The sequence below is a fragment of the Pteronotus mesoamericanus genome, unplaced genomic scaffold (assembly GCF_021234165.1).
Source record: "Pteronotus mesoamericanus isolate MK-2021 breed Mesoamerican mustached bat unplaced genomic scaffold, CSHL_Meso_final scaffold_85, whole genome shotgun sequence".
Classification (NCBI taxonomy): domain Eukaryota; kingdom Metazoa; phylum Chordata; class Mammalia; order Chiroptera; family Mormoopidae; genus Pteronotus; species Pteronotus mesoamericanus.
Window position 1 is genome coordinate 60,720,553 of NW_026555329.1, and position 22,830 is coordinate 60,743,382.

The 22,830-nt window shown below is 36.7% G+C and overlaps 1 protein-coding gene across 1 annotated transcript in view; it reads right to left on the reverse strand.

The window, feature by feature from the left end:
• Positions 1 to 22,830, reverse strand: part of SLC13A1 (solute carrier family 13 member 1) — a 91,418-nt gene that overhangs the window by 58,147 nt on the left and 10,441 nt on the right. The window contains exons 2-6 of the mRNA XM_054564554.1: positions 18,646 to 18,774; positions 9,015 to 9,151; positions 6,566 to 6,753; positions 5,944 to 6,001; positions 5,814 to 5,862 (exon numbers count right to left, since the gene is read on the reverse strand). Of these exons, the coding sequence (XP_054420529.1) occupies positions 5,814 to 5,862; positions 5,944 to 6,001; positions 6,566 to 6,753; positions 9,015 to 9,151; positions 18,646 to 18,774 (561 nt within the window). The remainder of the gene's footprint in view (positions 1 to 5,813; positions 5,863 to 5,943; positions 6,002 to 6,565; positions 6,754 to 9,014; positions 9,152 to 18,645; positions 18,775 to 22,830) is intronic.

The following is a 22,830-nucleotide window of genomic DNA, read 5'->3' on the forward strand; positions in this document are numbered from 1 at the left end:
ATTCTAATTCCTTCATTTTTTCTGTCTTTGAAACTTACTTGAAATCATTTCCCCTCAGAAGTAGTAACATTTTAATCTTTTTTTGACTTGTAATTCCAATTCAAAGCCAAACCACATAGCATTTATTTTCATTCAATAGGCTATCGCATTTGCTTCAAGAAGAAAATAGACCAAAACATTTTAAATATAAATATTCCTTCCTTTTATAGCTACATGAAATAGATGCAGATTTTTCTTCACGATCATTTTGTGTTAAATTACCTAGTGCAAAAACCTGCAAGAACAGGTATAATTTATTATAATCACAACACAAACCATATAACATGTTCATTCCTAAGAACAGATTTATAATTGTTTAAAATCAAAACATATCTTTAATGTGCAATATGGAAAATAATTTCATGATATTTCTTATGAAGGACATTTTGTAGAACAAAAAGTTATCCCTTAATTTTTTTACATAAACCTGAATTTTTATTTGCTGGGTCCTAGAAAGACCATAGAATCACTGTTCAAAGCCCTTACTCTCCTCTCCTAAACTCAGGTCTCAATCTTTACTGCCTAAAATGCACCCATATTACCTTACTTTCCTCCGTTAAAAATGTATTCCTCCCTCTGTGCTCCCCATCTCAATCAGTGGCATCAGGAACGACCTTTACTCAGCTCACGGCAGCTGAGGCATCTTCTGTACTTCTCCTCTCATCCCCAAAGTGTGATCAGTCAAAAAGTCCACTTAGGTCTAGACCCTCCCCTCATGAGTAAGCCCACAGTAAGCTTCTCAAAGCACAGAACTTACATGCTTGCCCCCAGCTTCAAAGCTGTCTATTCCCTCTGAGATAAACTGAACTTTTCAAGTTACAAATAGCCATTTTTAACTTAACCCAATCTATCCACGCATTTCACTTAGCACAACAACACACATCCCTAGCACCTGCACTGGAGGTGTTCCAAAAACAAAAAAAACAAACAAACAAACAAACAAAAAAACGCCCTGTTCTCTATAAACGTGGGTCGTTGATTTCATTGTATTCTCTGAACAGAATACCTCTTCCTTTTTCGCTCATTCATTAATTAATAAAGATAAACACTTATTGAATACCTTATTTAAATACCTTATCTGTGTCAGGCAATGGAATGTGCCAGGGAGTTGAATGGTGAACGAAGTGGACATGTCCCTGTGAGCGTGGAGTTTGCACTCCTCTGACTGCACACGCCACCTTCCTTTCAGACTCAGCTCTCATTACCTCATTCTCCCCACTGCAACAAGCCCAAATTGAGTTAGTTGCACTGGCTTCTGGAAGGCTTGGCCTCTGCACATGCCTTTGTTGTGGTGTTTATGCCACACTTTTTTTTTAAGTTGATATTCCCCATTAGACTCTGAGCTGCTTATAGTAAGAAACAGGTCTCTCCATTGACAGACCATCCAATAATGCCTAGGACAGTGTTGGCTGTCAAAGCAACTTGAAGGGACTTAACCCAAAATTTAGACGTCACTAAGAAAAAGGAGTTTCTAAACCCGACTACAGAAAGTTAGAGAGTGCAAGTACATTCTTTCTGTTTAGGCTTTCCAATTTTCATAACAGTTTTAAAAGCCCATTGGTAATGTATTCTTCCACAATCTACCAGCATACTGTTAATTTTCTGTTTTAGAATTACTTCTATCCCTAAAGATGCTAATGTTTTCATAAATATATATTCAATTCCCATATTTAAAACCCTCATTGTACACTATAACTAATGGCTTAAAACATATCTTTGTATTCATTTTCTCTTGACAGAGAAATCGCTCTTCTCTTGAAGGTTTCTGTAAATAATAAGAGGGTTTTCTTTTCCCTGTTGAGGTGATGGTAATGCATTACAGCCCGAGGAAGGAACATAGGCCCCACTCTCCTATTCTTAATGCCATGGTCACATTACGACTATTTTTATGCAGGATTATTTTTCAGCAGTCTTGAGAAATATTGTTGCCAATTCAACGAAGTATAGTATTTTTATACAGATTTACTCCAGGAAAATACATTCTACGGGATAATTTACAAGAGTCTCCTTAGGTCCTTTGATAACACAAAGGGCTACAACAACTTTCCCATCTGTATTTGGCAGCAGCAACTCATGAATTCAGCACTGAATTTTTTAGTGGCAATGGGGATACTAAAGACAACTGGAGTTGCTCTAAGTTCATAAGCTGGAAGAAGTGAGGATGCGCCTAATGAATATCAAGATATCAGGCCAGCAAGGTTTTAATTAAAAAAATAAAATATTATTCTGAGACTGAAATTACATTTCTTTAGACTACATATGCTAAATGTCATCACCAAGAACCTAGTCAAAGAAGAAAATAATGATGTTGATTTTTCAGAGCATAATATGTTTTCTATCAGGCCATTGATTTCACTCTATCCATGAAGGCTTACCCAACCATTACACTGGGATTTCCAAGATGGCAGTGTAACCTCCTCCCAGGAACACATCAAATTTACACATACAGACAGAGCAGTTCTCCCTGTGGAAGAACTGAGAGCTGAACAGTTTCTGCACAACAAATAAGAGAGAGCATACACAAACAGGTAGGAGAGCCAGAGACACTGCATTGTGGACACCCCACCTAACACACCGCCCTGCAGTCCAGAGGGATCCTGGAAGGTCCCACACAGACTCCCCGGTGCTGGGGCTGGTTTAAAAGACACTAAGGCTATACAGAAAGAAAATCCATTTACTAACCACAGAGCATCTGCCAAGTAAAAGGGGAGCTGTGGGACCCTCCCTTGGGTTGGAAGCACCAGTGCAACATTTGTGGCCCTCCCCTTCCCCCTTGATTGCAAGGGCAGGAGCTTGATCCAGGGGCTTTAGCTATAGACTCATGCCGTCCCTGTGTTCCCAGGCCTCTGGGCCATGGCAAACCTACTGTTTATCCTGGGGTCTGCTCCAGCTCCATATTCCAGCCACCTGCCAAGGCTGCCCAGGCACTGCTTGCTCTCAGGATTCCTCAGCTTTGCACCAGCCCTAGCTACAGCTCCCCTACCCTGCAAGGTGTGGCTTGTTGCCAGTCTTTCAGTGGCTTCCTCCAGCTCTAGCTTCCAGAAGGAGCAACTTGGACCTCAGACTCTCCACAGCTTCACACCTGACCTCGCTACAGCTCCTGCCCAAGGGAACTTTGTCTCCAGGACTTCCTTTAGACCCACTCACTTCAGCTCCCACCACAGTGAGGCTTGCCCCCAGGACTACCTGAATCCTGAGTCCACTTCAGCTGCATCTCCAATCAGCCTGCTAAGGTGTCCCTTAAAGCATGGCCCCCCTTTCCTTGGTCCATGCCCATTCCAGCTACAGCTCAAAGCCCAAATGAAGCTTGCCCCACAATTTCCTTTGACCCACAAATTCTCCTGCTCCAGCTTGCCTGCCAAAGACACCTGGCTTACACAGTCTACAGGGGCTGGTCCTACATAGAGCTACTCCTTCAAGATGAGTAGAAAATATGTTCCAAATGAAAGACCAGAACAAAACCCCAGAAAAAGAACTAAATGAAACAGACAAGAAACCTATCAGATAAAGGATTCAAAACACTTATATGAGGATGCCCAATAAACCTCAGAGAAAAACAGATGAACTCAGTTAGAATTTTAATAAAGAGATAGAAATTATAAAAAAAAATAACCAGTCAGAAATTAAGAATACAATAACTCAAGTGAAAAAAAAATACACTAGAGATAATCAATAGCAGATGAGTTGATGCACAGTGAGTCAGTGATCTGGAAGACAAGGGATTTGGAAACCATCCAATCAGAACTGCGAAAAGAAAATAGAATTTTTAAAAATGAGCACACTTTAAGGGACCTCTGGAACAATGTCAAGTGTACCAACAATGGAACCATTGGAGTCCCAGAAAGAGAAGAGAGAAAGAGACAGAAAACGTATTTAAAAAAAATAATGGCTGAAAACTTCTCCAACCTGGTGAAAGAAACAGATATCCAGGTTTAGGAAGCACAGAGAGTCCCAAACAAGATGAACCCAAGACACACCAAGACACATCATAATTAAAATACCAAAAGTTAAATCAACAAGGATCCTTTTAACTTCCAAGTTCAAAACAAAGGGAAACAAATAAACGTAACTATGTGTCAAATGGTAACAACCATATTAAAGAAAAATGGAAAAGAATCCAAGTGACTTTTAGCTACAGTACTTTCACTACCCTCAGTCTGAAGATAAAAGGATCAAGAGAACTGCAAAGAAAATTTACATTTGACTTAATAGGTTAGTAGGTTTATTGTCAGTAGTGGTATGTGTATAGCAATTCTGAAGCAAGTTTATGTGTATTGTAGAGTTGAGCAAAGATGTAAACACAGGGTCTGACAGAAATAATGCCAATAAAATGGTGAAAGGCAAGAATGATATGAAATAGCTGTTTTCCTGAGTCTGTCCACTGAAAGGACATGAGCAATGATACCTTAGTGGTAATGAGCACACCTAGTTTCCAGATACTGGGTTCTAATATCACAACCCACTAAAAAGAACCAGGAGTCCTTAGCAAAATGACTGAATCCAGAGCTGGGGCTCGGAGGGTAAGCTGGACCATCTTGTTTGCAAATAAGAATGATAGGCACAATGGCCAGCTTGAAGAAGTTCCTACTGACCAAATCTGGGACAATCTGAGCATCAAAATAAGCAATGATAGTAATGGATTAAAATCAACTGAATAAAATAAAAATCCATTTGTCCATTGACAGAAGTAAATAAATAAGGGAAAAGGAAAGACCCTTATGGTAATAAATATGGAAGGAATGACAGAGCTAAAAATTCACCATTTGGCAATCATTATAGTAATTTGATTCAGGCAAGAGCCATCAATTACGGGAGGAGCAAGGTATTCACACAGCTTCAAATGATCTTCCCACAGATTAGTTATTAATTACAAAGGGGAAAATTGTAAACTTGGAGGACATGTCCAGAACTGGTTGATCAAAATTAACATCACCAATATGGAACAAGTCACAATTGCCTGCCATCTGATAGGATCAACGTGAAGAATATAGTGTTACTTCTGGAATTATTCCTGCCACCTAAGCATGACCTAAAATCTAATGAAGTGTCAGATGAACCCAAATTGAGGGACATTCTGCAAAGTAACTGGCCTCATCTCTTCAAAATGTCGAAGTGGAGAACAGAGAAAAATGGATGGAGACTGATCCAGACAAAGGAAGGGTAATGAGACATGACAACTGAAACACAACAGGTAACCTTGGATTGGATTCTGTACCCGAAAAATTATTACTGCAGAGGACAAGTAGGACAATAGATGACATCTAAATAAAGTCTTTGGGTTCAATAACAATGTTTTATCAATGTTAATTTCCTGATTTAGAAACATTTGCATGGTGGTTATTTAAGAGAATGACCTTGATTTTAAGAAATTCACACTGAAGTGTTTAGAGGTTAAGAAAAAGAAAACCATTACAGGCCCTGGCTAGGTAGCTCAGTTGATTAGAGTATCCTCCAGGTACACCAAGGTTGCTGGTGTGATTCCCTGGTCAGGGCACATACAAGAAGCAACCAGTAAATGTATAAATAAGTGGAACAACAAATTTGTTTCTCTCTCTCTGCCCCCTCTCTCCCTCCCCCCCCCTTCCTTTCTCTCTCTCTCTAAAAGTCAATAAGTAAGAAAAAAAAGAAAACCATTACACTGTGGTTTAACTTAGGCAAGCAAAGTACTTTATAGACAAGGAAGCAAGTGAGATTTTTTAAATGTATACATATCTAACTACAGATCTAATATAATTTCACATATAATTATTTAGAAAAAATAAAATTTAGTGTACCTGTTCCACCTCTATCTTGCTTGAAATTTTCTCTGCATCATTACTGTGTCTGAAAAATAAATTTACCCAGTTTAAAATATTATTAAAATGTAATTTGGAAAATCCTAATCAAAATGTCAATATTCTTTACCCTGGAACTGATTTTGTTTCCTCTTTCTTCTCATTTGTTTCGTGTCCATTAACACACTCTGCAAAGAAAAATAATTTAAACCAAGTTACGTGTGTGTGTATGTGAGAGAGAGAGAGGGTGGGGAGGGAGAGATGGAAGCATTATTAGAAAGTGAAAATAAACAAATTCACTTGCACTGCCATGGTATTCATCCTAATAATATATTTTATGAACACAAATATCCCCCAACATTTTTCACTGCATCAGAGCATTTTATTAAAATGAGATGCTGTTTCCAAATAGAATGTAGGAATTAAAGATTTCTAATATTATGAAAGAAAATAATTTCAGTACAAAAGAGTAACCTGGAGGTCTACTGATAAATATATGAGAGAGCATTCCATTGGACTGGCTGCAGGATGGAAGGGGTAGGCTTTGTTTTGCTAGAGACTGTAAATTCAATCATTAACTAAGGTAAATAAATAGGTAACATAATTCCCTTGTATAAATAAATATAGAAAGAGGGAGGTTAAATTTACATCACGTGTATGGACAATTAATTCAAAATATAACCCAGGATTCCTGAGTTTATGTATATTGCCCATTTGATTAGAACCCCTGTGGCCATAGCTACATGTGATACCATCCATTTCCAGTCCATGATTGGTTGATCCACTGACATAAGTCATCTGAGTGTCCTCGGCCAGTGCTTCAGCATTGATGATCTGCTGCATCACAGCCTCCACGATGGGCATCACCATGGCAGCAGTTGAGGTGTTGCTAAGCCACATAGATAGGAAGGCAGTACTGCACATGAAACCCAATGTCAGCCTGAAATGAGAGGACTTTCGTATGAGCTGTGCTCCTAGCTTCACTAACTCCGTATTATTTAATTAGAAAGGATGCTGTTCATGAGTTGGGAATTCAATTTTTCCTCCCAGACAACAAACTCTAGGAACAGTTATAGCCAATAGAAATCAAAGTGGCAGAGGTAAGAGAGGAGCTCTTACAAGATTTGTCTCCCAGGAAACCATAAAAGTCTTCTCTCCCAAAACAGAATAACAATTAAATGTATAACCAGACCACAGGGTGCTAGATAGTGTAATAGCTTCTAATACTACACCAATATTTAAATGCCCTTTACAGATGACACGCACTTTCTAATCCTAGTAAGATAATTTGCAATCAACTTTTCAATTTAGGATACTTTATTCTTTCATTTATCTTTTGGTCATATCTTTGTTTATTAATATGTTGTCAAGGAGGCATAGGGCAAGGAGAAAGATTAATTTTTATAAATCTGCTTTTTACTTGTTTACCACTTGGGTTTAATATGTGGTGTGTGAGGGAAATGGCAAAAATGAGGCTTCAGAATTTTCTGTAGATTCTATTTTTCATGCTCTCCTCAGTCTGACATTCCTGGCTATGGTTGAGAACTGGATATATTACATTTTCTGCTCTTATAAATACAGTAGTTCTTCTCCCTTCATAACATACCTAAAACAATGGGATTTTAAACCATGTCTATAAGCTTTCAAAATCATACTTGAGATAAAACATGATCTCTTTTGAGTTGGAAATCCCAGAGAATCTTTCAGAAGCGCATCTTTCCATAATGAGCTGTTTACGAATTCTGATTCTCTTTAAAAATAGATCTACCAGAAAAATTTTATACTACAATTTTCAACTTCAGAAAATTGACTATTTTCTATGTGTAAAATAAAACTTCTTACAAATCTGCTTAAACAAGAAATTATTCTTAATAAAAAAAAAAGAAGAGGATATGGGGGGATAAATAGTGATAGAAGGAGACTTGACTTGGAGTGGTAATTATGCAATATAACATACAGATGATGTGTTATAGAATTGTACATCTAAAATCTATATAATTTTATTAACCAATGTTACCCCCACTAAATTCAATTTAAAAAAAGAAAGAAAACTAGAAGCACTTTTAACTTAATGCATTGGTAAGACACACAATCTTCCAATAAAAAAAGGTTTGGGATAATATAAGGTTTCTGTGTAATAAAAAAAAAAAAGCCTTAAATCGAAAAGTCATTGAGTGGCACAAGGGACAGGACTCTTGCTCCACTGCATAGTGCACTACCCCATCCCCTGTGGTCACTGAGCAGATGGTCAAGGGAAAGAGACACATTTGTATAGCACCCTAAGAAGCATGGAACACCATTTCACTCTTAAAGAAGTGAAATGCCCTGAATACATACATATATGCTACAAAATATTTTAAGTAAACGTTTTTTAAAAAATTTGTCTCATCTGAGTTATTTCATTTCTTTGTATTTAACAAAACAGTTTATTCCATAAATAATAAACACAGATGTGATTGTACCCTAGGATAAATTATGCAACAGAATTCAGAAGAATTTTCTTATCTTCAAAGAAAGATGAGAAGGGAAGAACCACCCTAAGGCTTTAGAACATAATTCCATTATGCAAATTATTTTGACACTGGAAAGTTTTTTTACCTTACATCTACATTCTTAAGAGCTGCAATTAAAACAAAAATAGCCAACTAATTTAATGGAAAAATTTATTTCAGTGGGGAAAATAGTCAAATGAGTGATTTTGCATTCTATAGATGAAGTTTCTCGATTGATTTCTTTCACTTTGCAACAGTTCATTTAAAAAGAAAAATGTTCACCTTGGAATTTTTCTGCACATATTTGTATTTTGTTGATAAGGTCTTTGTCTTTGGTTCCTAACACCCCCCCTGTGATTAAAAATGTTCTTGAATGTGTAATCACTCAAATAAACAATATGAAATTTACTCTGAAGTTTATCAATCCTGTCTGTTGAGGTTCAAGGTTTCTCTCCGCTTTGACTCCTACAGTGCATGAGGTGAGAGAGTTGTGTGCAACCTTCCTGTAATTAGACCTTGGGTGAAAGGAAAGGGTTTTTTCCTCCTACATCTCCAGTACACTTTATATCACTTGCATATTTCCAGAGAAAAAAAGTCATGAACTATATTTCAATACAAACGATTGCCTGGATATGCATTACCTTTTTTTGGATATTTGCTCTGCAAAAAATCATCTGCTCAGAATATAAACAGTAAATGCAGTGCTTACCATGCTGGCTTCATACCCACAATCATCACCATTTTCAGAGCAATCCTTTTGTGCAAATTCCATTTTTCTATTGATGTTGCTAAACAGATGACTCCAATTAGCAGTAGGTGAAAATCTTTGAAATAAGAAGATGCTACCTGAAATTACAATTAAACCCATGATTACTGAGGTTGGTTGGGGAAAATAGCATTACACTAGGAGGAAATTATTTCATTGCTCTTAAGTCAGACATTCAACCATGTAATCTTTCCACTTTGTTGAGAAATATGTAGGTGAGTTTGACTACAAATTCATATTCTATATCCTACCCAGAAATAATAGTGTTAAGGGAAACTCTGCAGAAAAAGTTTTGAAGATTCCAGATCTTTAAACAGCTGAGTAATGTCAGACAAAGGACCTCTATGCCTTAATTTCTCTATCTGGAAACTGGCTCAGTCGGTCTATGCCCCTATCATAAAAAGTAGAAGCCTGTGATTTAGGAAATTTCTGAGTCGAGCTTCCAACTTACCAATATCTTCATTTCCATTTGTATTTTAAACAGTTTCAACTTCCAAATTATTTATTATAAAATAAATAACCTTGAACAGGGTCAACATTTTAAGCCATTTTTAGTTAACATCATTCAGATTTAGTAGAGTGTACAGACAATTAGGGCAACCATTTGCTGCAGTGTTTACCAAAGTATGCTCTGAAGTATGTCAGGTACATAATATTTTGTTCCCCCACCCAAAAAAGAAAACACTTTGTGGTTAAATAAGTTTAGAAAACAGAATTCTGAAGTACTAGAATATTGTTCCCTGTAGGCCTCCTCAAAACCTTCAAATATTAACATATATTGTCACTCTCAAAGTGCAAGTTTCCATATATAACATTTTTTCAAACTTATCTAACCATAGAAACCTTATTTTTAAATTTTTAGGTGAAGTACCTCATGGGACTGATATTCAAGAAACCAGCTCTAGGAAATGCTTGGTTGAACTGAATCACAAGTGTGTGCTGAAATAAGGATTATAAGAAATTGTCCCTTTTAAAAAATCAGATAATATCTAGGAAAGAATGGAAGAGTTGGAATAAAACTATTCTAACATTATGAAAATATAGAGAGACAGGACAATTAACTTTCATGATGATTATGCTTTTTTAAAACTGCATCTGCATTTTTAATATAGCTTATTAAGCTTGTCTTCAATTTTTAAAAACATTAAAGATGGAATATTAGCCCTGTATAGAAGTGGACAAGTAGACATCTTTATGTTTTATAAAAAGTTAATTTATCATGCTTTTAAAAGTTTATATTTATATCTTTACATTTTGTAGTAATTGCATAATAGAAAGTAAATAATTACATCAATTTTCTTATTTAATTAATCAATTGCTCTAACACTGAATAAACATCTACTATGCATCAAAACTGTTATATAAGCAGAGGATATAGGTATCAATGCCTGACAGTTTTCCCTCTTCACACCTCTTCAATACTCAAATATCAAACTTTTCTAAATACACCCTACTATTTTACTACATTGCAGAGCCCTGTTTATTTTCTTCCTAGCACATCACATTGTATAAATACTGTTTACCTGCTTATTCCATGTCTTCTCTATTCCACTACACATTCTGCTTTACTAGCCATTGTATCTATGGCACCTAGCACAGTCCTACGGAGTAGGGGCTCAGTAAATAGTATTGGACCAATAAGAGAGGGAGGAAGAGAATTAGTAAACAAGCTATGGTCACTGAGCCCCTGAGTCCCAATTGTCAACACTCTTCCCAAAATTTTATCTCCCTAACTCCCTCAACCCTTACTCTTGGTGTAAGTATTCTTTCAATTTATTAATCTACCAGTGCTTTCAGACCATTTTTTCTCCCTGGTTCTATCCCTGCCTCTCTGACTTTTTCTTCTTGGGCTTCTTAGAAAATTACTTTTCATTTGCCCTTTCCTTAAAAGCTGGTATTCTACAGGGTTTTGCCTGCAGTCCTCTTGTTTTATACACCAATGATTGAATCTTATGATTTCAATTTCTATCTCAATGTGACTAAAGTAATGTTTGGCACACAGTAGGCATTCAATACATAGTCGTTGAAGGAATGCTGAAGACACTAAAATTTTTATATCCAGTTTATTCGAATTTCCCACAAATACCTAAAAACTCTACATACCCCTTTTTGTGATAATTGAAACTTTCATCTACTCAGCTCCTCAAGCCAGAAACCTAAGGGTCAGCCACGACTACCTTTTCAACTTTCAATATGTGTGTATTAGTCACCAAATCCTATTATTTCTAGTTCCTTCAAATCTTATAAATTGGTCCACTTTTTTCTCTTTTCACATTACTACCTTCATTAAGCTCCTCACCATTTCTCACTTGGTTACTGTATGATCTGCCCTTTTCTAATCCACACCTTATAATTGTTATAGTCACTTTTATAAAGCATAAATATGATCACATAATTGTTCTTTCTATATTTCTTCAGTGGACCCCATGTCTTTTAAGACCAAATCTAATCTCACTGTGAATACAAGACTCCTCATCATTTAATTCCATCTCCTTTCTCCAGTTTAGTCTCTCAGCTCCACCAATTTCTTCATATGTGTCCAGTCCCCAAACATAGAAATGCTTTAATATCTGCCTGTCATTTAACTGGAATGATTCTTTTCTCTCACTTTGGTTACCCCTCATCTTCCTTCATGAATGAACTCAGATTTCATTTCTTCTAAGATGGCTTCCCTGACTACCCCAGAATAGGTAGGATGGTACTTGCTTTTGTTATAACACATCTTAATCTATATAGAGATCATTTCTTTACTCAATCATCCCTTTCACTTAAGTAGACATATTTTGAAGCCACAGGTGGGTCTTACTGATCACTATACTTATGGACTTAGCACATACCTGGCATACATTGGCATTCAATAGACGTTGAGTTAACAAGTCTAATCTCAAGGAGTTTACAGGTTATTAAATGAGGAAAAAACAATTTAACAAAGAACACAATATTATATCACAGGTTCATGAGAACTATATCTTTAAGGTATAGTTGAGGTTTCAAAGAGTAAGTGACCATTTTTTCCTAAGGGAATTTGGAAAGTTTTATAGGATCTAATACTTGATTTGATAATTGTAAGATAAATAGATATTGGAGATTTCCTCTTCCCTTAATTCTTTTACAGTTTTGCTCATTGAACTAAGCCCACTGACCCTATCTCAACAATACTCCATACTTAAATGAGAGGACAAATGCAGTATTACTTTAAAAACACAAAGGAACACATAAAAACAAGCCATTATCAGTAAGTGATTAAACACAGAAAGAGCTCCAGGACCATGATGTTTGCCTTTTATAATCTCTTCAGATTATTCTAGCAGTTGAAAGATTTTGTCTACAAAGAATTAAATAGTATATATTTTAGACTTTGTGAACCTTATAATTTTTATCATAACTACTCAACTTGTCTTTGTAGAACAAAAGTAGCCAAAGATAATATGCAACTGAATGACCATGGTTGTGTGTGTTTCCAATAAAACTTTATTTAAAAAATTGGGTCACAGGCCACCTCAGATTCGTGGTATGTCAATTCTTTAACAGAATATGCAAATAAATTATGACATGCAGCCCAGTTGCCTAAATGAAATTAAGAAAGGATTTCTTAAGGAAACTAAGAAAGGATTTTTGCATTCTCTGTTTTTCATTGTCTTACCCATTCTTTGTTTTTTTTTTTCAGAATTAGTGTATTTGAAGAACTTTAGCCATAGGCAGATGTTTGTGTTTATAGTCTAATTGTATAGAAGGTAGTAATAGAAGGTACTATGGTTTATAAATGACACTGATAAATATAACTATTTTCGAGGCAAAGTTGGTACGTCAAATAAAATTCCTAGTAAAATTTGAAGTCAATTTGCAACATCAAGGTAGTTATGTTTCCATTTCAAATGGGATTTCATAAAAAAAACCCATAGGCTTTTGTGATCAGAGCACCTGGGGTCTCTCTTAGTTATGTAACTTATACCAATTCAGCAACCTTCTTACAAGTCAATATATTTACCCATGAAAGTCAGTACATCACATCAAGTTTGTAAAATAAATGAGATATTTTGAGAACTTTGTCGGTTCTAATGTGTATGATATAAAGCCTATATTTTGATAATATATTTAAGATAATATTTACTTGTGTTGATGAATCCAATGGTCAACTTCCAGTTTTCACATTGACTTATTAGAAAATTTGACATATTGGGTCATTGCCTCATTCTTAAAACATTGGTATCATTTGTATTTCAGAACCCCACACTCTGGGGGCTTCCTACTACCTCGCAACCTATCTTTTTCTGTCTTCTTTGCTAGTACCATCTCTTCTCATCAATCTCTTAATGCTGTAGCTTAGCTCTTGGTCCTTTTTGCTTTTCTATCTTCATTCATTCCCTAAATGATCTCATTAAATCTTAGGGCTTTACCATCTATGTGCTGATGACTCTCAAATCTGTACTTCTAGCTCAGTTCTGTCTCATGAACTCCAGACTCATTTGTTTCTAACTGACTACTCAACATCTTCACTTAGATATAATAGCAGTCATTCAAATGTAATGTCCAACACTGAGCTGCCAGTGTCAGTCTCTCCCTTGCAACAGCTTATTTTGTTCATAGTCTTTATTCCAATTGATGGCAATAACATTTCTACAGTTGGCAGTTCAACAGCTGTCAGGCTCTTAGGCTCCTTCCCTTCTCTCATATGCCATATCAAATCAGTCAGGAAATTATTGATAAAATATATCAGTAAAAATAGATATAATATATTTAATATCTCTATTACTATCCCTGATCTAAATTACCATGGCCTTTCACCTGGATTATTGCAAAATCCTACTAGGTAGTGGTCTCCTTTCTACCTTTTCAACATAGCAGCCCACGTTATCATTTTAAAGTAAAAGTCAAATCAAATCAATCATATCACCCTTCTACTCCAACCTCTTTAGAATGTCGAACTTCATTCAGAGTTAAAACCTTATTGTGGCCTACTTTGGCTCTACATGGTTCGGTTTCTCTTCACATTATCTCCCTGACATCATCTTCTATCATTCTCTCCTTCACTCACTCTGCTCAGTCACACTGCAGACATATAAGTGCCCTAATTAAGGCCTTTACATTGGGCCTTTCTCCTTCAGCAATGGTTGTTCCCCACATATGCAAATTGCTCACTTCCTCACTTCCTGTAAGTCTTAATTCAGGTATGGACACCTCATTGAGGTCTACGCTGCTCATTCTATTTAAAACTGCAACCCTCTCCTGATCCTCATTCTCCTGTTGCATTTTTTTTTCATAGCACCAATTACCTTCTAACTCACTAAGTAGTTTGCCTATTCATTAAGGCGTATTGTTTGTTGTCTTGATTCTCCTAGAAAGGCAGGGATTTTTTTTTTTTGCTCATTTTTATTCATTGATGTATTCTAAAATGCCTGGCAGAGTCCTCCACATAAATATTTATTAAATTACTGAGTAAAATATGTAATACAATATTTTATGGTACATACGTGTATCTTTACATTTATAATTCTAAAATTTAGATATACTTGTGCTTTTAATAATAATAACAATGAACTTATTCTGGGATACCTAATTGGGCACACTAAATATTTAACATTTCAAATTTCATTCAACCTATGAGAGAAATTGAATACTTGTTGAGATTCTTCTATAAAACAAGGGGCTCTGTAAGATACAGGTATTTAGCATAGACTTGATAAATATGTAAAATAAAGTTAAAACTATGGTGCCTAAAAAGAGAGATGCGTAGGGCTCTGAACCTAGATGAGGATATTATAGACACATTATTCTCTTCAGTGACAAGAGCTAAGATTCCAAAATGCTGCCATAGGCTAGAATGATAGTTTAACACTATCAAACAAAACTTAACTGTGAATATTAAAATACATAATAATAGTTGATACTTAATTTGCACTATTGTTTTGCATATATGATTTGATTTGATTGTTATAACCCTTGGATTTTGTGGCATTATCATTCCCCATTTACAGGTGAGAAACAAAGTTGTTAAGGGACGTGATTAAGATCGTACAAGTAATAACTGGTGAATATCTGGTTTTACGCTTAGGTCTTCTGACTAAATCTCTAGCCTTTTCCTTGTAGCTTGGGTCAGCTATTTCTGAGTAAAAGATCAGTTGCCCTGTCTGGACAGAGGATCAAAACACAAGACCAAAAACAGTTTTCTATACTTTCTCCAAAGTCCTAAGGACTTTGATATGTTTCAAGTTCCAGTTAAGATTAAGAGGAGAAAAAGTTACAAAGTTTAAAATGAATTTAGGCTGAAATACCTGAAGGGCGATGAAAAACTCACTCTGACTTTGCAACAATCAGAATTTTTCTAGAAGGGGGCAGCAGGTAGCCCCATGGGGAGGCCCTCTCCCTGGGCCTGTGGGGTGACTACATCTGCCAGAGACCTTGCCCAAGCCCACCTGCTTCTGGAGGAAAGGGCCAGGCTTCTCAAAGTTCTATCTGTTCAATAAGCGGGACACCAGGGCCTTCTGTATGTTCAGCAAAGAGAGCTGGCAGTGTGACCCGCCCCAAAAGATGGCTCCATCTCCATTCTTGGCTCTGATGATGCCTCCACTTGTCACATAGTGGTCTTGAGGCACACAGGTAATGGAGCTACCTCTTTGACACATCGTGATAGAACCTACACCAAAGCCGAGGTCCCCTCAATCATGAGCTCCATAAAATTCTTTTCTAAGCATGCTCAGTGTGGAAGGCTGGACCTCATGGCGTGCCCATGGTGCACCTCATGGGGGGCTTCAGTGAAGACTGGCAGTTGTCACAAGACTCACTTACCAACTTGAATTTGACAGTCAAGAAGATGACATTCACTTAGTGACATTATGTGTGACAGAATTAAATGACCTAGAAGAAAATGAAAACCACTTTCCAATAACTTATGGCATTGCTGTCAACATTAAAATGCAAAGACTTATAGAGCCTTCTTCCAAGATCGGAGTCAGAGAGGAGCCGTGTACACGCAAACATTAACAGCAGAACCAATGATGAGTATTTATGATGCAAAGACAGAACAACTGTGTGTAGGACTGACCTCCTCCATGCCACGTCTACATGTGGATTTCTGTACAGCAAGGTGATAAACAAATACTAGAGAACCTTTGCAATTTACCTCTGGCTGAGATCCCTCACTTTGTTGAAATACTAGATCTACCTGATTTTTTTAAAATACCTATCTCCAACAAACATGCAACATCATAGAAATAGAGTCTTAATCTACAAGAAAAAAAAAATGAAGATGGCTTATGGGAAAAAATCCTTTCTCCAGGAAGCTAAAAATAGGAATTACCAAAGAAAGCGATTTTGGCATGACAGAGACCATTGGAGGGGGTTGGACAGAATAAGAATTTGGAATCTATGTCCATTGAGTCTTAGTGTCTTTCAAGTGACTTTCAAAATAATATCTTATTTTGGCAAGGAAAAAAGCAAAAATATTTCTAGAGTGATCTATTCCCTTTTGATGGTGTACAAATAATAATACTAAAATTGGCTAACATATATTGAATGCTTAGTATGTGAAAGACATTGTATTTATTAACTATTAAATCCGTATCAAACAAACCAGAAGTAGTTTCACCACAAGAAAGAAGACAGTGGTGATGATGGAGGTGGGCGTGGTGGGGTCAAGAAAGGGAATTGAGGTCTAGAAACCATAAAGGCTGGAGATGGGAAGACTTGAAGAGATCACATTTACTTTCAAACCTAAGCAACACTATCATGTGAAAGAAAGATGAAGTTTAAGTTGTAGAATCTTTGTTGTCAGAGAAAAGTTTAGAGTCAAAGTGACTGAGTTTCAGACTTGGGCTCAATATAGTTGAGTCACTTAAGTATTAAAATGATGTGAAAATGGCATGCATTTTCTGGTGAGGTAAACTAGGCCTACACAGACAATGCTTTTAAGCACTCTCTGAGTGATCTCATCTCTAAGAGACATTGTGGAGGGGAATCCTTGGCCAGAGTAGAATAACACAGAAAAATTCCCTTCCAAGTCTAAGATTCTGCAACTATTAAATTAGCCTGGGAGTAAAGGACTCTCAGACACCTTGAGAGTAAAGGACTCTCAGACAGCTATCAGCAGCTTGAGTAATGGAACTGTCATCAGTGCTTAGAATTTTGCTGCATCTCTTGGATCTGATGCCTCCTGAAAAGAGTCAGAGCTATTTCTTTCGCAGTTTCCAAAGCCAGGCTGGCCGAGCTACACTTTTCCTGCTGTCTCCCTTCAGCCTGCTTGCTATAGAAATGCTCCATGGTTCCAGTTAATCTTGCTTCTATCTAGGCCTCTTGTAAAATGTTAATTTAGTCAGTTGGATTATTATTAAGTCATAAGAGACAAATATGTGACCATTAAACTTAACTATCTGACAGTGGGCCCACACAAGCCAGCAAGGCTTTTAATTTGACACCTTATTTTTTCAGGAGTTGCCAGCCCCTTATAGTTCCTTTATTGATAGCCATGTAGCATGTTGGAACATTTGAAAAATGTTTATAGCTCCTGGATTTGTGGGACAGCAAAGCTTCAGTCTGGGGGTGAAAGGAACTAAAGTACAGCCTTGACTACATTCTTCTAAATCAATGTGCCAAGGAGGAAAGGCAATAAGAAAAGAGGAGAAGGAAGAACCGGAAAGGCAAAAAAAAAAAATAAGTTTTTTTTTTTTAAAAAAGGACTCCAAAATGGAGAGGTAACATGAAAATAAGGAAAGGAATAATAGCTTCTCCCATGGCCTGGGACACACACACACACACACACACACACACACACACCATGGGTTAATTAAAAAGAAAATCTCCACCTACTTTATAAAACAGATGAGCTCCATGATAGTAAGATTGAACACTCGCAGAAGAAAGAATTCTAAAGGTAATAGATTGCATAGACTAGCATCTTGAACTCAACATTTTTCCTGAGAATGTTTTGGCTGTGGTTTAGGCAGTTGTGTGCTGGGTTAGCTACAGACTGTGTGGAGATAATATATTCTGGTTTAATCCATTTCATGGTTTGAATGGGAAACAATTCACTTTCTTCAAATGGGTACTCTTAGATTGTGTAAAGGTAAGAAGACCTGTCAACATGAATAAACTCCTGTCAGCAAAAACAAAATAGAAATATATGTGAAGGTTAATTTTGCTTTATCTTTTTAAATGGCAGGTATCTGGGAAAGAAAACATGGCAACTTTTTCTTAATACAAACAAAAATTATTTTCCCACACTATATGAGACTGATTTCTGCTATACACAAAATGTTTATATGCAGGATATAAAAGAATTTGCCCTTTTGTTGGGAAAGATGCACCAGGTTTAGATGTCAATCTGGGAAAATTGGACACATTTCTCCTACTGATATGCATAACTCAAGAAGCTACAGCCTGTGTTTTGTTCTTGTCCAAATGAAGGTACCCAGATACATGTGCAGAATTCTACAGAAGAGAAACAACTGGAAGTTTGGAAGAATTAAGTGGAAGCATTATTAACAGGATTATTGCTCCCTTTGAATATAACTTTTCTTAATGAAAATATCAGCACAAAACAAGGAATCTAATCATGACAAACATTTGCAACACAACTTACCTTTGAAGTTTCCATGATCCCAAACAATGGGAATGTTAGTCCAGGGAGCAAAGCTGTTACGGACAGAGGCAAAACTTCTGTAAGCCAAAATGTGGCAACAACAAAGAGTGTGTAGGCACATTTTGCTTCCTGGAAAGAGCAAATCATAAGGTGAAATAATGAGGATGGGAAATGATCATTCAAATCACAACCACATTTGCAGAATGGAGCCATGTCACAGAGGAAGTAAGAAGACACTATGAGCCTTAGCTTGTGTGGTTTGGTTGGTTGGGGCACCATTCCATAAACTGAAAGGTCAAAGGTTTGATTCCTGGTCAGGGCACATACCTGGGTTGTGGGTTCAGTCCCCAGTCAGGGTGCTTGAGGGAGGCAACTGATCGATGTTTCTCTCTTACACTGATGTTTCCCTCTTTCTCTCCCACCCTTCCCCTCTCTCTAAAATCAATAATCTAATATCATAAATCTAATAATCTAAAACCATGTCCTCATGTAACGATAAAAAATAAGAAACTCTGAGACCTCTGCACTTTGATTTGAGCAGTAAACTGTTGGTTCTTAGGGGTCTCAAGAGCCAACATTTAATACATACAAAAAACCAAAAACATAAAAAAAACCCCTCATTTGTTAAGTTTCCTTCATATTTCCTTCAAAACAGGTAAGAGCATATAATCACTTTCTGTGCCTATATCAGTGTATATATAGGCTAGTTCCCAACTTTATTTGGCTGTTGAAATGCACTCCCAGTCTTCTGGAGTGCAGAAATGGCCAAGTTACTGCCTTTCCTCTAGGGCAGGACCCATCTGATTTTTAATTGCATCCCTTGGTGCCTGGTTGTTTGGGACCCACACACGCATGCCTTCCTTTCCTTCTACTAAAAGGTAGAAATCAACCTAGAGACAAATTTTACTGTACTTTGTTTCAAACAAAGACAAGGCTAACCTATGTGGCATGGTCGAGACTGAATTAGCTCCTAAGTGATGTGAACCTGGAGGTGAAGAACCTTCTGCTTTTTCAGAAAGACAAGTGACCTCCTTGGGAGACATGGAGATTTGACAGGACTGAAGCACTTAGAATCTTCTGCTTTGCTAGGTATAAAACTGTAGGTATCTGTTTATGGGCACTGTTAAGAAATTTTTACTGTTGAGATCTAAGATGGCGGAGGAGTAAGTGGAAGCTACACTAACCTCCTCCCAGAACCAAAATGGAATTACAACTAAGTTAAAGAAAAATCATCCTGAATAACCAACTGGAACAGTAGCTAAAGAGAAGCTTTATAACCACGGACAGATGGAAGAAACAACTTCACCACAAAGAGACTGGAAGGAAGTATGGAGGAAACACGAGAGGGCTGGCTGGGCTCCCATAGGTGGCAGCTGTGGACTAGATATGTATGAAGAGAATATGGAGTGGGTGGCTCTGGGGAAAGAACTGAAAAAACAGCTGCCAGGATCCCTGTGCTGAGTCATTTCTCATACCATAGAAGTCATATTTCTTGGGCAGACCACTCGCCTACTTGCAGTAACAACCTGGGGGGGAAGCAATAGCTCCATCCACAGAAATCCACCTCACCCCACCCAGTGAAGCTTAAGCCTGGCTGCTGAAGAGTACAGCTGGAGGCTATTTCAGAGACAGAGCCTCACAAAATGCCTTCAGGCAAGGGTGGATCTAGGATGTCTGAGACTTTAGCTGACCCAACCACAGGCCATGCTGGTAAAACCAGCCTTGGTGCACAGCCTGGTTTTTCCTGCACACACCCAGGCCCAAGAGAGGGAGCAACAAGCTGTGGATTTCTGATAGCTCCAAATAGTTTGCCCAGGGCCAGTCACACACAGCTTCTGACATAGGTCTGCATCAGCTTCTGTGCAGATCTATATAACACATAGAAACAAATACAAATAAGTAGCCAAAATGAGAGACAAAGAAACAGCCCCAAATCAAAGAACAAGAGAATTCTCCAGAATTCTCTTGATTTGATTGATTTGAGCAGTAAACTGTTGGTTCTTAGGGGTCTCAAGAGCCAACATTTAATACATTCATTTAGTTCTCCAGAACTAAATGAAATGGAGGCAAGTAATTTACCAGATATAGGGTTTAGAGTAATGATTATAAAGTTACTCAAGAGTATAATAAAAGACATAGGAACAATAAAAAAGTCCCAGTCAGAAATAAAGAATGCAATATCTAAAATAAATACACTAGAAGGAATAAACAGTAGGTAAGATGAAGCTGAGGATCAAATCAGTGATTTGGAAGACAAGGTAGACAAGAACACCCAAGCAGAGCACCAAAAAGAAAAAAATAATTTAAGAAATGAGGAAAGCTTAAGAAACTTTTGGGACAACATGAAGTGTAATAACATTCTCATCATAGGAATACCAGAACGAGAAGAGAGTGAGCAAGGGATTGGGAACCTATTTGAAGAAATAACACCCTAGCCTGTAAAGGAAAAAGACACACAAGTTCAAGAAGCACAGAAAGTATCAAATAAGTTGGACCAAAAGACCTGCACCAAGACACATAATAATTAAAATGGCAAAGCTTAAAGACAAGGAGAAAATTCTAAAAACTGCAAGAGAAAATCAGGTAGTCACCTACAAGGGAGATCTAGTTAGACTGTCATCTGATTTTTCAACAGAAACATTTCAGGCCAGAAGGGAGAGGCATGAAATATTCAAAGTGATGAAAAGCAAGGACCTACAACCAAGGCTAATTTATCCAGCAAGACTATCATTTAAAATTGAAGGAGAAATAAAGAGCTTCCTAGATAAGAAAAAGCTAAAGGAATTTGTTAACACCAAACAAGTACCACAACAAATGTTAAAAGGCTTGCTCTAAGAGGAAGAAAAAAAAGAAAAAAAAAAGAAAGAGAGAAAATGGATCTAAAAATAAAATGTCAGTAAATACGTATCTATCAATGATCACCTTAAATGCAAATGGCTTATATGCTCCATTCAAAAGACATAGGGTCACTGAATGGATAAGAAAACAGGACCCATATATATGCTGCCTCCAAGAGATCCACCTCAGATCAAAAGATACACTCAGACTAAAAGCAAAAGGATGGAAAGGAAAATAAAATCTAGGGTAGCAATACTTATATCTCACAAAATAGACTTTAAATTCAAGACAATAGTAAGATACAACAAGAGGCAATAGCCCTAGTAAATATTTATGCACCTAACATAGGAGCACCTAAATATGTAAAGCAAATCTTGAGAAATCAACAGAAATACAGCCATAGGGATTTTAACACCCCATTGACTTTAATGGATAGATCTTCCAGACAGAAAATCAACAAGAAGACAACAGCCTTAAACAACACACTAATCAAATGGATTTAGTTGATATCTACAGAGCATTTCACCCAAATAAACTTACTTTTCAAGTGCACATGGAATATTTTCTAGGATAGATCACATGTTAGGACACCAAAAAAATCTCAAAGCTAAATAACATATTATTAAACAATGAATATGTCAATAAAAAGATTAAGGAAGAAATCAAAAGATAACTGGAAAAAAATGAAAATGAGAACACAACAATCCAAAATCTGTGGGTCACAAGGAAAGTAATCCTAAGAGGAAAATTCATAGCATTACAGTCCTTTCTTGAAAAACAACAACAAAAAAAAACCCTCAAACAAACAATGTAACCTTACACTTAAACGAACTTGAAAAGAAACAACAAACAAAGCCCAAAGTGTGTAGAAGGAAGAAATAATAAAGATCAGAGAAGAAATAAACAAAATAGAGTCTTAAAAAATAATACAAAAGATCAATGAATCCAAGACAGGCAAACCTTTAACCGGATTCATCAAGGAAAAAAAAAAAGAGAAACCCAAATAAATAAAATCAAAAATGAAAGAGGAGAAATAAGAGCTGAGTCAAAGAAATACAAAAGATGACAAGAAAATATTATGAACAACTATATGCCAACAAACTGGACAACCTGGATGAAATGAATAAATTCCTAGAAACATACAATCTTACACAATGAAATCAGGAAGAATCAGAGAATCTGAATAGCAGGTTAACCTAGTGAAATTGAAGCAGTAATGAAAAAACTCCCAAGACTTCTGGTAAGGACAGAGGAGTAGGTAGACACACTTTGCCCCTTAGTGCAACCAAAAGAAGAATTACAACTAACTTCAAAACAAAAAACACCAAGAACTGCCAGAAAATTGAA